The sequence below is a fragment of the Trifolium pratense genome, linkage group LG4 (assembly GCF_020283565.1).
Source record: "Trifolium pratense cultivar HEN17-A07 linkage group LG4, ARS_RC_1.1, whole genome shotgun sequence".
NCBI lineage: Eukaryota > Viridiplantae > Streptophyta > Magnoliopsida > Fabales > Fabaceae > Trifolium > Trifolium pratense.
In genome coordinates this window covers 38430058-38443121 of record NC_060062.1, presented here as the reverse complement: position 1 = coordinate 38443121, position 13064 = coordinate 38430058, and the positions used below count along the sequence as shown (strand labels likewise).

Below are 13064 nucleotides of genomic sequence, written 5' to 3'. Positions count from 1 at the left end.
TTTGTATATGGTTCTTCCATTCTTCAATTGTATACGCTTTTGTCCCTTTGGTCCAGGAAATTTTAGATAGTTGCACAACTATGGAGTTTTGGTATGTTGACCAAGGAATTGTGGCACCAGATGTAGATGGATCAGCCACTTTTTGAAAAAGAAATAAGCTGCATGAGGAGAAATGGTGTTTTTCCTTTACCAATTCCATTGGTTATTCTACTTTATCTAATAGTGAATACCTACGTAGGACCAGATTTATTTGAGTTTATCTATTAACCTAAACACTTCGGAGATTGTTCAGGAGAGTTTATAAAAACAACTTTCAAAATGTTCTTAAGATATTTTTAGCCGATAAAAACAAATTGTTTTATTTTATATTTTGTTATAAAGTTAACTTATATATTGACAATTGCTTATGCTATAAGCGATTAATTAAGCTATTTATCTAAACAACCTTTGCACAATCACATTAACATATTTCATTACCAAACTTTATAAAAGAGGAAATTAAAGAAAAAAAATTGTTTATCCATAAAACTTAGTTCAACTAACAATATTTATATTGTTAGTTCAGACATTTCCCCCAAAATTTTAATTGACGGCTTCTGAGTTGTATATAGAGTTTCAGTGATTAATTTCTGGTGTAGCAATAATCTATACTACGTACTAAAGATGATGCCCAAAAAGTAAGAAACGATCACATCTGTTGGGTCACAAGGGGGCAGCTAGGGGAACCATCAACATTGGACTTAAGAACAACTTTACAAGTGAGTTGGACACCACACTTTAACCCAAAATATGAAGGTGTTAAGTTTATGGGTGTTCTCACTTATAAAGTGTTCAACCTCCACTTTTCTAAGCAATGTGAGACTTAACTCACATTTGCCACAACATCATAAACAAAGTCTACCGTAAAACATTCTTATATATAAAAAAAAAAAAAAAACCAAAAAACAACAAAGCAGGAAGTAGTTTTGGCCCCCAAATTACTTTAACGGTTTAGCTAAATATAGCCGCTAATTGAGACAAAAAGGAACCCAACTAGTGGATACAATCTATAACAATAACTTATACAATCTATAACAATATTAACTTAATTATTTCCATGGAGAACTAATTAGAGCATACTCCACCTTATGTGGTTGATCTTCATCCTGCAACATAAACAAAATCATCATGTCTCGTTATGTATAAAATCAGAAAAAGTATTGTCTAATTATTAACAAATATATTATTTTCGATTTTCTTTTTATGAGGTACATAACTTAAGTCAAAAATATTTATTGTATTTAAACTATATTATAAATCAAATACAGAATTTTATTTTAAAAAGCGGCAACGACCAATATTTTGATGGGAAAAATAAAACTTTTAAAATTAGTGCAATTTACCTGCATGCTGCATGATGCTAAGTTTTAATACAATGTCGCAGTGATTTAGTAATAAAGGGAACCTGAAAGTGAGTAAGGCCATTTTTGAATATCTAGTCTAGATTTTAAAATTTAAGAAAACTCTTTAGCCAAAATAAATTATGGTTCTTACCTTCCCACCAGTCACCTCTTGAAGCACTGTTTGAATTGTTACCATTGGGATGACCATTATTCGAATCTTTCTTGAACTACAAAGTTGATCAAAGTTATAAATTATTAGCCACAACATACTTGTAAAGAACTACATCTTTCTAGTGAGCATTTTGAATCATATTCTAATTGAATACACAATTATGAAGTCAACTCTTTACAATATATTCTGAGAATTTAATAGAGAAAAATAAATATGCACCGACAAGATAATTTTACACTATCAATCAATAACGATCATGTATTTTTCCACATCATTTCACTTTACCCCAATTTCTTGCAATAACATGGCAGATTAGATAATGTCAGTGTAAAATTAATTTACACTGATAGTGCATAATCTTTAAACTCTTTAATTTTATATTAACTCACAATATAAAATAAGAGTTAAACTTTAATATCTTGTCGGTGTATAAGAATTACACGTCATAAGTCATAATCATTCATATTTGTATGTCTTATACTTTTGGTTTGAGTTTTATAATATATTTGCTGATTCAAAAAAAATAAAAATCATTCATATGTATATTATTCTAGATTTTTAGTAGTAGTTGTGATTAAAATAAAATTATTTTTAATATAATCATATAGTTATGATCGATCAATAGTGTAAAGAAATCTTATTGATGGTGTATATAAATAAATTTAATCCAAAAAATAATTTTACTCAAACTTTTTATTAGATCTCACATGTTTAATTTGTATATGTTTATAGGAAGTAGTATATGATAAAATTCTTATGCCAAACAAGGGCATTTAAAAAGGATGAGAATGATGACACTTACAACATGGTGGGATTCAGTGGTCCTTCCTCTTGAGGAATAATTTTCTTGACCACCATAGTGGATTGAAGAGCTGAAGTAGATAGGTTCCACTGCCTCATGATGATAATTAGTACTTGTGTTCTTGTTAGTGATGCCACTATTAGGAGTTCCTGAAATGAATCCAAACAAAAACATTACTTAATAAATATAGGAATACTCAATTTCAAAGTGGTTTTAAGCCTTACATGCCTTTAATAGGTAGACAAGATTTGAAATATATGTGCCAATTTATTATTTTTTTTCCAGTAGTTTAAAATCTTAAAGGTGAATATGTGGAGTGTTTGGAGTTCGAACCACAACTCCGGTATAATATATACGATCCCTACCAATCGAGCTAAGCTTGCGGGGGCTATATGTGCCAAATTTTAGTTGTATGTTATAGTGTCTATATAGTCAAAGTAATTTATATTATATATAGATGCATATATATATATGAGAGGAGAATTTTCAAATTAAATTACCTGGTGCTCCAAGATTTTTGCTTGTCACTTCTGGAGTTCTTGATCCTCTTCCATCAACCTTACAAATAAAAACAACAGTATAAAATGATAAATTAAATTTTTATATTAAGTTTAACTCATTATAAAAATAATTGACTTTTAAGATAAAGGCGTACTGGTTATGAGCTATTTTCATGTCCTTTTTTATTATTCCCAAAAACATGGCCTCACATTCAAACTAAATAGTAAAAATTCTTGGAATACTTTAACCAATGTCTAGAGATCAAATTAACTAAAAGAGATCTTTAGGTCATGGTTCAATTCATTTAAGTATAGCTATACTAAAATGTTGTTAAAGTAAAAAAAAATAAAAGAAACCAACTATCTATCAACTAGTTCAACCTAATTCAATTAGAATTTTAGACAATAAAATGAATGGGATCGAATCAACCGATGAATTGGCTGGTTCTTGGTTCAATCTAATGAATAGATCGATTTGATCAAATTTTTAAACTATATATTGACTTTAAAATTTACATAAGAATCATGAAGCTGTTCTATCAGTTGAACCAAGATATATATATATATATATATATATATATATATATATATAAGACAATTAAATAATGTAGATGCGTAAAAAAATTCAATTCAAACTTATAAATGCATACAGATGGTGGTGGTGGAAAAATGGAACCAAAGAAGGAAGAAGATGAAGCCGCCGAAGGGTCCTTGGGACCAAAAAGTTGATCGAATTTCACGGTTGACGAAGAAGAAGACCATGTTTGCTTCTTGTTGTTGTCCATGTTTATAGGATATGTTATCAAGCTTTGTTGTCAATAAAAGAACAAAACTATTAAGATGAAGAAGAAAGGATAGGGTGTGTGCTATTTATAATGCCCAAAACTAAGTTCAATCCTTTTACGCGTAGAATAGAATTTTTAGCGCTTATTAAGATTTTTTTTGTCCAGCAAGAAAATGACATAAAGTTTGGTTGATCAAATCATAAAGTTAAGTGAATAATCATATTGTGTGTAAACCAAAAAAATATTGTGTCGAAAAAATTCCTATTGAGAATACAAGACACGAAGGGAAAATAATAATAATAAAATAATGAAAGGAAATACTATATCTATTGATGGAAAACATGGATATTTGACCATATCGGTCAAAGAATTATAAGACTTGAGATTCTTTTTTTTTGACAAAACGACTTGAGATGTTAAACTACATGAGTTGACCTGATGAGAAAACAATGGAAACTTGGGTTTAAAATGACCACTTTTTAGTAGACGGTAATATAGGTATTCCTTTACTTAATCAGTCATTAGAACGGATATCAAATCTTAAAAAATTTCAAAGAGTTGAGATTTGTTTATTAGAATCCACAATATTACTTTACCAATTGTTAGTTAGTCAAATTGTAATTGACGTTGTACTTGGTAGGAAGGACTACGGTTCAACCCCTCCCTCCTTCCATAGCATCTTGCTTTCTTGGGTAACTATTCGATAGAAGAAACCCCTCGGTTTTCTTCTTATTTTAAAGTAACTTTTCTTTCGGATTCAGTGAACCGGATACTAGTGTGAAAATTTTTTAAAAAAATCCACAACATTCAATGTATATACTATATTTATTTTCGAATAAAAGATTTATTTAATTTCTTATAAATAAGCCCATAATTAATTCATTCACTTAACCTGAGAATTGTTTTTCTTCCTATTAATGGAAAACATATATCTTTTGAAAGGAAAGCATATATAAATTTTAATATATTTTTGTATTATTTTTTTTGGGTTAATTGTTAGAATTTCATTATTTAAATTGTGGATGAGACAATTTAAGGTTAAGTGTGTAATTCTCAAGATTTAAGGTTCAAATCCTTCAAGTGCATATCACTTGTTGTTTTTGGATGTTCTTACATAATAAAAACTCTGGTTTTAAATTGGCTCTTTCTATTAGATGGTAAAATTTGTGTCCCTTAAATTAATCGGTCCATACTAAATAAAACATAAAAACTTGAGATTTTGTTTATTTGAATCCACAATATTCAATGTACTACATTTTATTTTCTAATAAAATTTTTATTACATTTCTTATAAATAAGCCAAAAATTACTATAAAGAAAAATCCTAAAATTGAATTCATTCACTTAATCCGACATTTTTTTTGCCAAGTAAGAATATGCTATATTCCTATCAACTAAATTAACAATATTAGTGGTCACGAAGTTTGGAAATTTGGGCCAATTTATCTGTGAATCCTAAAATTTGTATTAATTTTTTTAAGCAGCATAATAGTCAAAATTTCATCTTTTAAGGTGATTAAGTAAAAATGTTGGGGTCGAATTCTGGTCTATAGAAAATAATTTAAGGGGGAGGAACATTTTTGTTTTTGTTTTTTTTGTTTTTTTGTTTTTGATTTGGGAGAAGATGGTGATTTGGGGCTCATGGCGGTGGGTTGGGAGCGTGAGAGGAAGAGAGATGAAACTTGGAAGAGTGAAGAAAATCTAGTGCGATAATAATCGATAATATCATGCACATTTATTTAATCCTATAGTCAAAATGAGTGGTTCACCGGTGAGAAATTTAGTTGAGCCTTCACGCTAGAAGTGAATTGAAAGTTTCCATTGTGCCAAGAAAAAATGGAGAGTGGTATAATATATGATTCTTTCTTTGTCATGAAAAACATGTTCACACCATTGTCAAACATTATGATTTATAGAAATTATAACCAACTTTAATTCGCATGTATAGCTTAACATTATGCAGCAATTTAAAGAATTTCTAAAACATTATATAGTAGATGATTTTAATGAGTGTAGAGTTTATACAATTTTTATGGAATTCTTAATTTATGAGCCATCATAAAGAGAACATTTCAAAATGATCAATATAAAAAAAAAAAAGGAGGAATTGCGACACTTGATCGCAGTTGGTAATACTCCCTCCGTTTTTTTTTAATTGTCTGGTTTCGTTAGATTTACTGTTTCCAATTAACTGTCAATTTAGTGTTTTAAGGATACGATTTGTCAATCGTACCCTTTGTCTATTACTCTTATCTTTTTCAACAAAATTAATTAATGCTATATATTTGAAAAACTTAAGTTTTTTTTTAAATTTTTTTTTGGCACATAACATATTAAATATTTTTTTTTGTACATAATATGATATTAAATTTATTGAAAAGAGAAAGTGTGTGTAAAAAATATGAATTTATTGGTGGATTAAAATTAGGGTATAATATAAAGATAAGGTGCAAAAATACACTTTCTTAATTTGTTGTTACTATTCTAAATGGATACATAAAAAAACGAATGGAGTATATGATTATTCAACAACCGACTTAAAAACCCATTTATAAGTATTAATGTATTATTAGACCGATTTAAAATGGATCCACGTACTTAGTTGTGACTATGCAAGAAATTTGAGGAACCGACTTAAGAAATCCATTATAACCAACTTCGATTATCCTTTGCGCATCGCTAGTTGACATCATATCTCCACCAAAAATTGTAAGTTAGACAATATACAAGATTCATATATCTTATATATCACATTCATTTAGTCTTTTCTTATTCAATTTATGACTAACCACTCAATTGAATTTCAGCAAGAAATTTGAACCGACCAAATCCATACTGACTGTGATCAAGTTTGATTCATCAGGTTTATATGAAATTTTGTTTCTGTTGGTGAAGAGTAATGGGTAAAAACGGTTACAGATGGTCGGATTCAGTTTTGGAAACATGTCAATAACTGAATTAATGTTGTAAAAATCGTAAGTCTTTTTTGTCTTGTATGTGATATTGAAATATCATTTCTTAAAAAAATAAAATAGCAAGTCATTTACACACAAAACTCAAAATTGACTGTATTGTTCCAAATTAATTAACTTAAAAGTGAGAATATTTTATTATTCTATTTATATACTGGTGTATATATCTATAGTGTAATTTACTTGTTCAAAAAAAATCTATAGTGTAATTTAAGAATTTATTCTCTTTATCTTTTTTTTTTTTGGTACAAAATTTATTCTGTTGAATATGTTGTTGTGTTGTTGGAGTTTGTTTGAAGTCTCACATTTGCTTAGGTTCCCGGGCGGTTAAGTGTATAAATATGTGAGGGCAACCTCACCCTTTGAGCTAGCTTTTGGGGATGAGATCCAAACATATTTAACATGGTATCAGAGTCGGGTTAAAGACTGCAGTGTGAACATTTGACCCAGGACCACGCTAGGCGTGAGGGTAGGTGTTGAATATGTTGTTGTGTTGTTGGAGTTTGTTTGAAGTCTCACATTGCTTAGGTTCCCGGACGGTTAAGTGTATAAATATGTGAGGGCAACTTCACCCTTTGAGCTAGCTTTTGGGGATGAGATCCAAACATATTTAACATGATATCAGAGCCGGGTTAAAGACTGCAATGTGGGCATTTGACCCAGTACCACGCAAGGCGTGAGGGTGGGTGTTGAATATGTTGTTGTGTTGTTGAAGTTTGTTTGAAGTCTCACATTGCTTAGGTTCCCGGGCGGTTAAGTGTATAAATATGTGAGGGCAACCTCACCCTTTAAGCTAGCTTTTGGGGATGAGATTCAAACATATTTAACATGGTATCAGAGCCGGGTTAAAGACTGCAATGTGGGCATTTGACCTAGGACCACGTTAGACGTGAGGTTGGGTGTTGAATATGTTGTTGTGTTGTTGAAGTTTGTTTGAAGTCTCACATTGCTTAGGTTCCCGGGCGGTTAAGTGTATAAATATGTGAGAGCAACCTCATCCTTTGAACTAGCTTTTGGGGATGAGATCCAAACATATTTAACACTCTTTATCTATCAATCTAAAAATTGAATATTTCCTTATAATTAATAAAGCCGAAGGATAAGACTAGCTGATGTCAGTGATGTGCAAGCTTCAATGGTCAATAGTACCATGCCGTAGCACAAATTATGTATCTTACAACAGAAAATGTTTCTTTGTTAAACCGTTGTTAAATGTCTTGTAAAAGAAAACCGTTGTTAAATGTAATAATATCACCTTAATTGTGATATTTTGAGACAAACAAAACGGTATATTAATTAGTTTTTAATTTGATACCCGTAAATCCGTCAAAAAAGAAATTGATACCCGTAAATAAATATTATTTTCAAGAAGTCACATGGAAATGGTGATAAAATAATATCCAAGTAGGAGGAGGAAGATATCTATGGAAAGGGATGGGAGAATTTTATTATAAATTTGATTCTAAAAGAATAATGTTTGTTCAATTCCTTTTTGATAAAATAGAATAAGGATATGCACGCAGGGGCTTATTTTAATTTGATGAGTGCTAGCAACACACTCTTTAACAAACACACTCTAACATACTCTCTTCTATTGGTTAAAATTTATATGGGTCTCATAAAAGTTATATGGGCCCACATTTTTTTATGGGACCCATGTGAATTTCAACCAATAAAAGAGAGTGTGTTAGAGTGTGTTTGTTAAAGAGTGTGTTGCTAGCATTATTCTTTTAATTTATTTTGGTTTAATTGTATTTTTAACCCTTTAATTTTTTAAGATAAAAAAAAACCCTTTAATTTTTTAACTGTACAATTTTAGTTTTCAAGTTCATTTTAGCGATTTTAGCATTAGCTCATAAGTTTGTCCCTTTTCCCTTTTTATGTTTTTTTTTTTAATGTTTTTTTTTATAAGCAAGATTGAATTATAAAGAAGTACAACGGGTACTTAATCTTTTACAATTCAAGTCAAAAAATTATAAGTTTTGTAAACATACAATAAGTTTCCTACTTTATCGTTGAATGGTAATTTATTTCTTATGGCTCCCTTTTCCGTGGATGAGGTCCGTGATGTTGTGTGGAATAGTGATGGTAATAAATGTCCTGGCCCTGATGGTTTTAATTTCAATTTTTTGAAAGCTTGTTGGGATACTTTGAAAGGTGACATTATGGACTTCGTTCATGATTTTCATAGTAATGCTATTCTTCCAAAAGCAATAACAGCATCGTTCTTGGCTTTGATACCAAAGAAAGATAATCCTCAGACATTGTATGATTATAGGCCTATCTGTTTAGTAGGTAGTTTGTACAAAATCATTTCAAAAGTCTTAGCAACAAGATTAAAGAAAGTGTTAGGAAACTTGATATCTAAGTGTCAGTCGGCGTTCCTCCCAAACAGGCAAATTCTGGATGGGGTGTTGGTTGTGAATGAATTGATCGATTTGGCAAAGAGAAAGAAGGATAAATGTTTGTTACTGAAAGTGGATTTCGAAAGGGCTTATGATACGGTGAATTGGGATTATTTGGGCTATATGATGAAACGTATGGGTTTTTCGCAAGGATGGATGAAATGGATGAGAGCTTGTGTTTTTAATAGCTCGATGTCAGTTTTAGTTAACGGGAGTCCTACAGAAGATTTCTCGGTTGGCAAAGGATTGAGGCAAGGTGATCCGCTCTCCCCTTTCCTTTTCTTAATAGCAGCTGAAGGACTCACACGTTTGATGCAGAAAGCAGTGGATATCGGTAGTTTTCACAGTTACAAGGTAAGTGATGAACTTCAATTTCACACATTGCAATTTGCGGATGATACTATTATGATAGGAGAGGGTAATTGGGACAACCTATGGACTTTAAAAACTGTGTTGCGCAGCTTTGAGTTAGTGTCAGGTCTGAAAGTCAATTTTTTTAAAAGTAAATTGTACGGTATCAATCTTGAAGATTCTTTTTTAGAAGCTGCATCTTCTTTCCTTCTCTGTGAAGTGGATTCCATTCCATTCCGCTTTTTAGGAATTCCAGTTGGAGCCAACCCAAGGAGAAAGATAACTTGGAATCCTATTGTGGAATCTATGAGAAATCGTCTTAATAGTTGGAATAGTCGTAATCTATCAATTGGTGGTAGAGTTACTCTCATAAATTCGGTGTTATCGAGTTTACCACTTTATTTTTTCTCTTTTTTCAAAGCCCCGGTTTGTGTTTTAAAAGAATTGGTTAATATCCAAAGGAAATTTTTGTGGGGAGGGAGTTCGGAGAACAAGAAGATTTGTTGGGTGAGTTGGGATACTATATGTCTCCCTAAAGAAAAAGGAGGGTTGGGCATCAAGAATCTTAATTTTTTTAATCAAGCCTTACTTAGCAAATGGAAATGGAGAGGGATTTGTGAACCAAATTCTAGTTGGTCCAAGTTGCTTGCTTATAGATATGGCTCTTTGTATTCAAATTTCTTGGATCAGGTGGTTAGCGAAGGTAGAGGACAATCGATTTGGTGGCGTGATTTATTGAAGATAGGCAGACAAGATAATGGCGAATGGTTCTGATCAAATATAAGTAACGTGTTGGGACAAGGGAATGCAATTCGATTTTGGAAAGACAAGTGGTATGGACCTGATTGTTTGAGGGATTTATATCCAGCTTTATATATTAAAACTTCTATGCCAAATTGTTTAGTAGCAGACACAGGTTTTGAACATAATGGAAAATGGTTTTGGAATATTTGTTGGGCTGAAACATTGTCTTCAACCGAGTCAGAAGAAGCAGAAGAGTTATTGTATTTGTTGGCCGATATTAGTCCTAAGCAGGACAAAATGGATAGTATGAGATGGATACCAGATCATAACGGTAATTTTTCTGTGAATTCGGCATATCAATTCCTTCTAAATAGTGTTGAATCAACTATAGTAGATGAGAATGTTGTGCATGCTTTGAATCAGTTATGGGTGAATGATGTTCCATCAAAAGTAAATGTTTTTTGATGAAAGTTATTATTAGAAAGATTACCGACCCGTATGGCTTTAGTGAGGAAAGGGATTATTGTTAATCATCGTGAATGGTGTTGCGCTTTTTGTTATAGAGAAGAGGAAGACATTAATCATTTGTTTTTTAATTGCTCTTTCTCACTACGTGTTTGGAAGAATATTTTTAAGTGGATGAAAGTGACTTATATAAATTTTGAGGAGGTTTGGAGCCACTTCAACAGTTTTGGGGCTTTGGTGAAGACTAATAAAAATGCTAAAGGCCGCCATCTAATTTGGTTAGCTACCACGTGGAGTTTATGGCGTGCTCGAAACAACACAATGTTTAGAGGAGTTGTTGCTAATGTGTCAGTCATAGTGGATCAGATTATTTTTATTACGTGGTTTTGGTTTATAGGTCGTATAGGGAACAATTCTTGTTATAAGTTCTCTGATTGGTGTATTGATCCATTAGCCTGCCTCCATAGTATATAATGGAGGTTCTCCGAATTGTAAGGGTTGAGTACACCTTATACTCCTTATAATTCAATTATTTGCTTATCAAAAAAAAAAACCAATCTGAAAAAGAGTATGTGAACTTGCGCCCGGCTCTTCCACTAAACCAAATCCACAAGATCGCCGTAATATTGTCAACCAACATAGAAACATCAGCCACCTCCTCTTGAAATATGATATTAGTTGTGGGTACCATATTTTATTAGTCCAAAGAAAAAAATTCCTTTTCCGTTATAAAATATATGCCACATGGTTTATAATTTCTCCCTCCGGTCCTTAATATAAGAGAGATTTCACTTTTTAGATTCATTGAGAATCTAATGTATTTAGTCCATTTTATGATCTAGATACATTACATTTTCAATGAATTTAAAAAGTGAAGTCTCTCTTATATTAAGGACCAAAGGGAATACTATTCTTTTTACTCTAACATGATATCACTAGGGTGGTTGCTAACAACTACTTCGACCACCGGTGTTCCATCCAACCACTTTGACTACCACCAATCACCACACTACCACATCAACCACAACTATGATTGCCTTTAATTACAACTTTGACCACCACTCTAATCATCGTTGATCACCACTATATTCACCTCTGACCACCACTATGACCACCACCAACGTGATCACCAACTTGTTCACCGTCGAAAACCACCGTATTCAACTTTGATCACCAATGCTATCACCATCAACCACCAACAACAACCATTTCAATCACCATCTATCGACACCACTCTAATCACAACTGATCACCACAATTCACCTTCAATCACCAAAGTGACCACCATTTACTACCACTCAACCACTCTAACCAGTAACCATTACCAATCACATTACATCCACCATCAATCACTAATTTGACCGCTACCGATCACAATTCCTACCACCTTCAATCACCAATCTTGTCATGCTCAATCACCACTTCGACAACCTCTGCCTATATCTTCTACTACCATCCACCACGTACCACTCTGATCACCACTATGACCATCAATAACCCCTACTCTGATCATCGTCAATCATCACTCTATCTACCCAGATTACCAATCAAACAACTATCGACTACCACTCTGACCACTATTATTGTAAAAAAACTACTATTATTAAAAAATTGCTACTATTTTTGTCAATTTTTTTATGTTTAAGTTTAAATTAGTTTTTATTTTTAAAAATTATAAAACAAAAAACTACTCCGAATAGAGCTGAATATGCTTCTAGATTGTCAACTTTTGACATGCACTTGCACTCGGCAAGAAGAACTTATAGTTATGTATCCCTATCGTTTGTCCCACTAGTTAATGTCTAGAATCTAATAGCAATTTGCTGGGTCAATTTGCAGATGTCGGACACTATCCATTTATAATGAATTTTGGATAGAACAATAATTTACTTTGGAGTTTGGACCACAAATAATTGAGCTTATATATGCTTCTACTTTCTTGTCAATAATAAGGGAATAAATGTAGTAGTAAAAGTAGAAGGAATTTTATAAACTCTACGGGAATTCATGTAAACTTCTTTAGAGAGAAGCCAACAATTCATTACTTTAAGGTTGTGTTTGGAAAAAATAGCGGATGACTGATAAGCTAGCTAATAGCTTATAGCTGATGGCTGATGGCTTATAACTATAACTGATAAGCTAACTGAAGTGTTTGGTAAAATTAGCGGCTCACTAGCTAATAAATATAAAATGACATAAAAGAACATTCTTAATTAATAATAAAATTATATTTAAGATAATAATTTAAATTTATTAATCTAATATATATTTTATATATTATTATTAAATTAATTTGTATATGCTAAAATTTTATTTGAGTATAATATATTTTCACATCAAAGTGTATTTTTTTTCTTATAAAACAAACATCATCCAAAAAGAAAAAAAAACTCATATATATATATATATATATATATATATATATATATATGATATATAAATTACACTGTACTGTATATATACACATATATAACGAGAGAGGAAGT

General features: G+C 31.4%; 1 protein-coding gene across 1 annotated transcript; it reads right to left on the bottom strand.

The window, feature by feature from the left end:
• Positions 1-1024: 1024 nt before the first annotated feature.
• LOC123882197 lies at positions 1025-3703 on the bottom strand. Its single transcript, XM_045931012.1, has 6 exons — positions 3507-3703; positions 2857-2914; positions 2357-2505; positions 1534-1609; positions 1383-1444; positions 1025-1145 (listed from the first exon to the last, which is right to left on the bottom strand). The coding sequence occupies exons 1-5, from the start codon at positions 3639-3641 to the stop codon at positions 1428-1430; spliced, it is 435 nt and encodes a 144-aa protein (XP_045786968.1). The 5' UTR covers positions 3642-3703; the 3' UTR covers positions 1025-1145; positions 1383-1427.
• Positions 3704-13064: the final 9361 nt, after the last annotated feature.

Coding starts and splice junctions, on each gene's coding strand:
- LOC123882197 (XM_045931012.1), bottom strand. CDS start 3,641: ATGGACAACAACAAGAAGCAAACATGGTCTTCTTCTTCGTCAACCGTG. Junction 2,915..3,506: donor TTTTTCCACCACCACCATCT/GTATGCATTTAT, acceptor TTTATTTGTAAG/GTTGATGGAAGAGGATCAAG. Junction 1,610..2,356: donor CCACTGAATCCCACCATGTT/GTAAGTGTCATC, acceptor TCAACTTTGTAG/TTCAAGAAAGATTCGAATAA.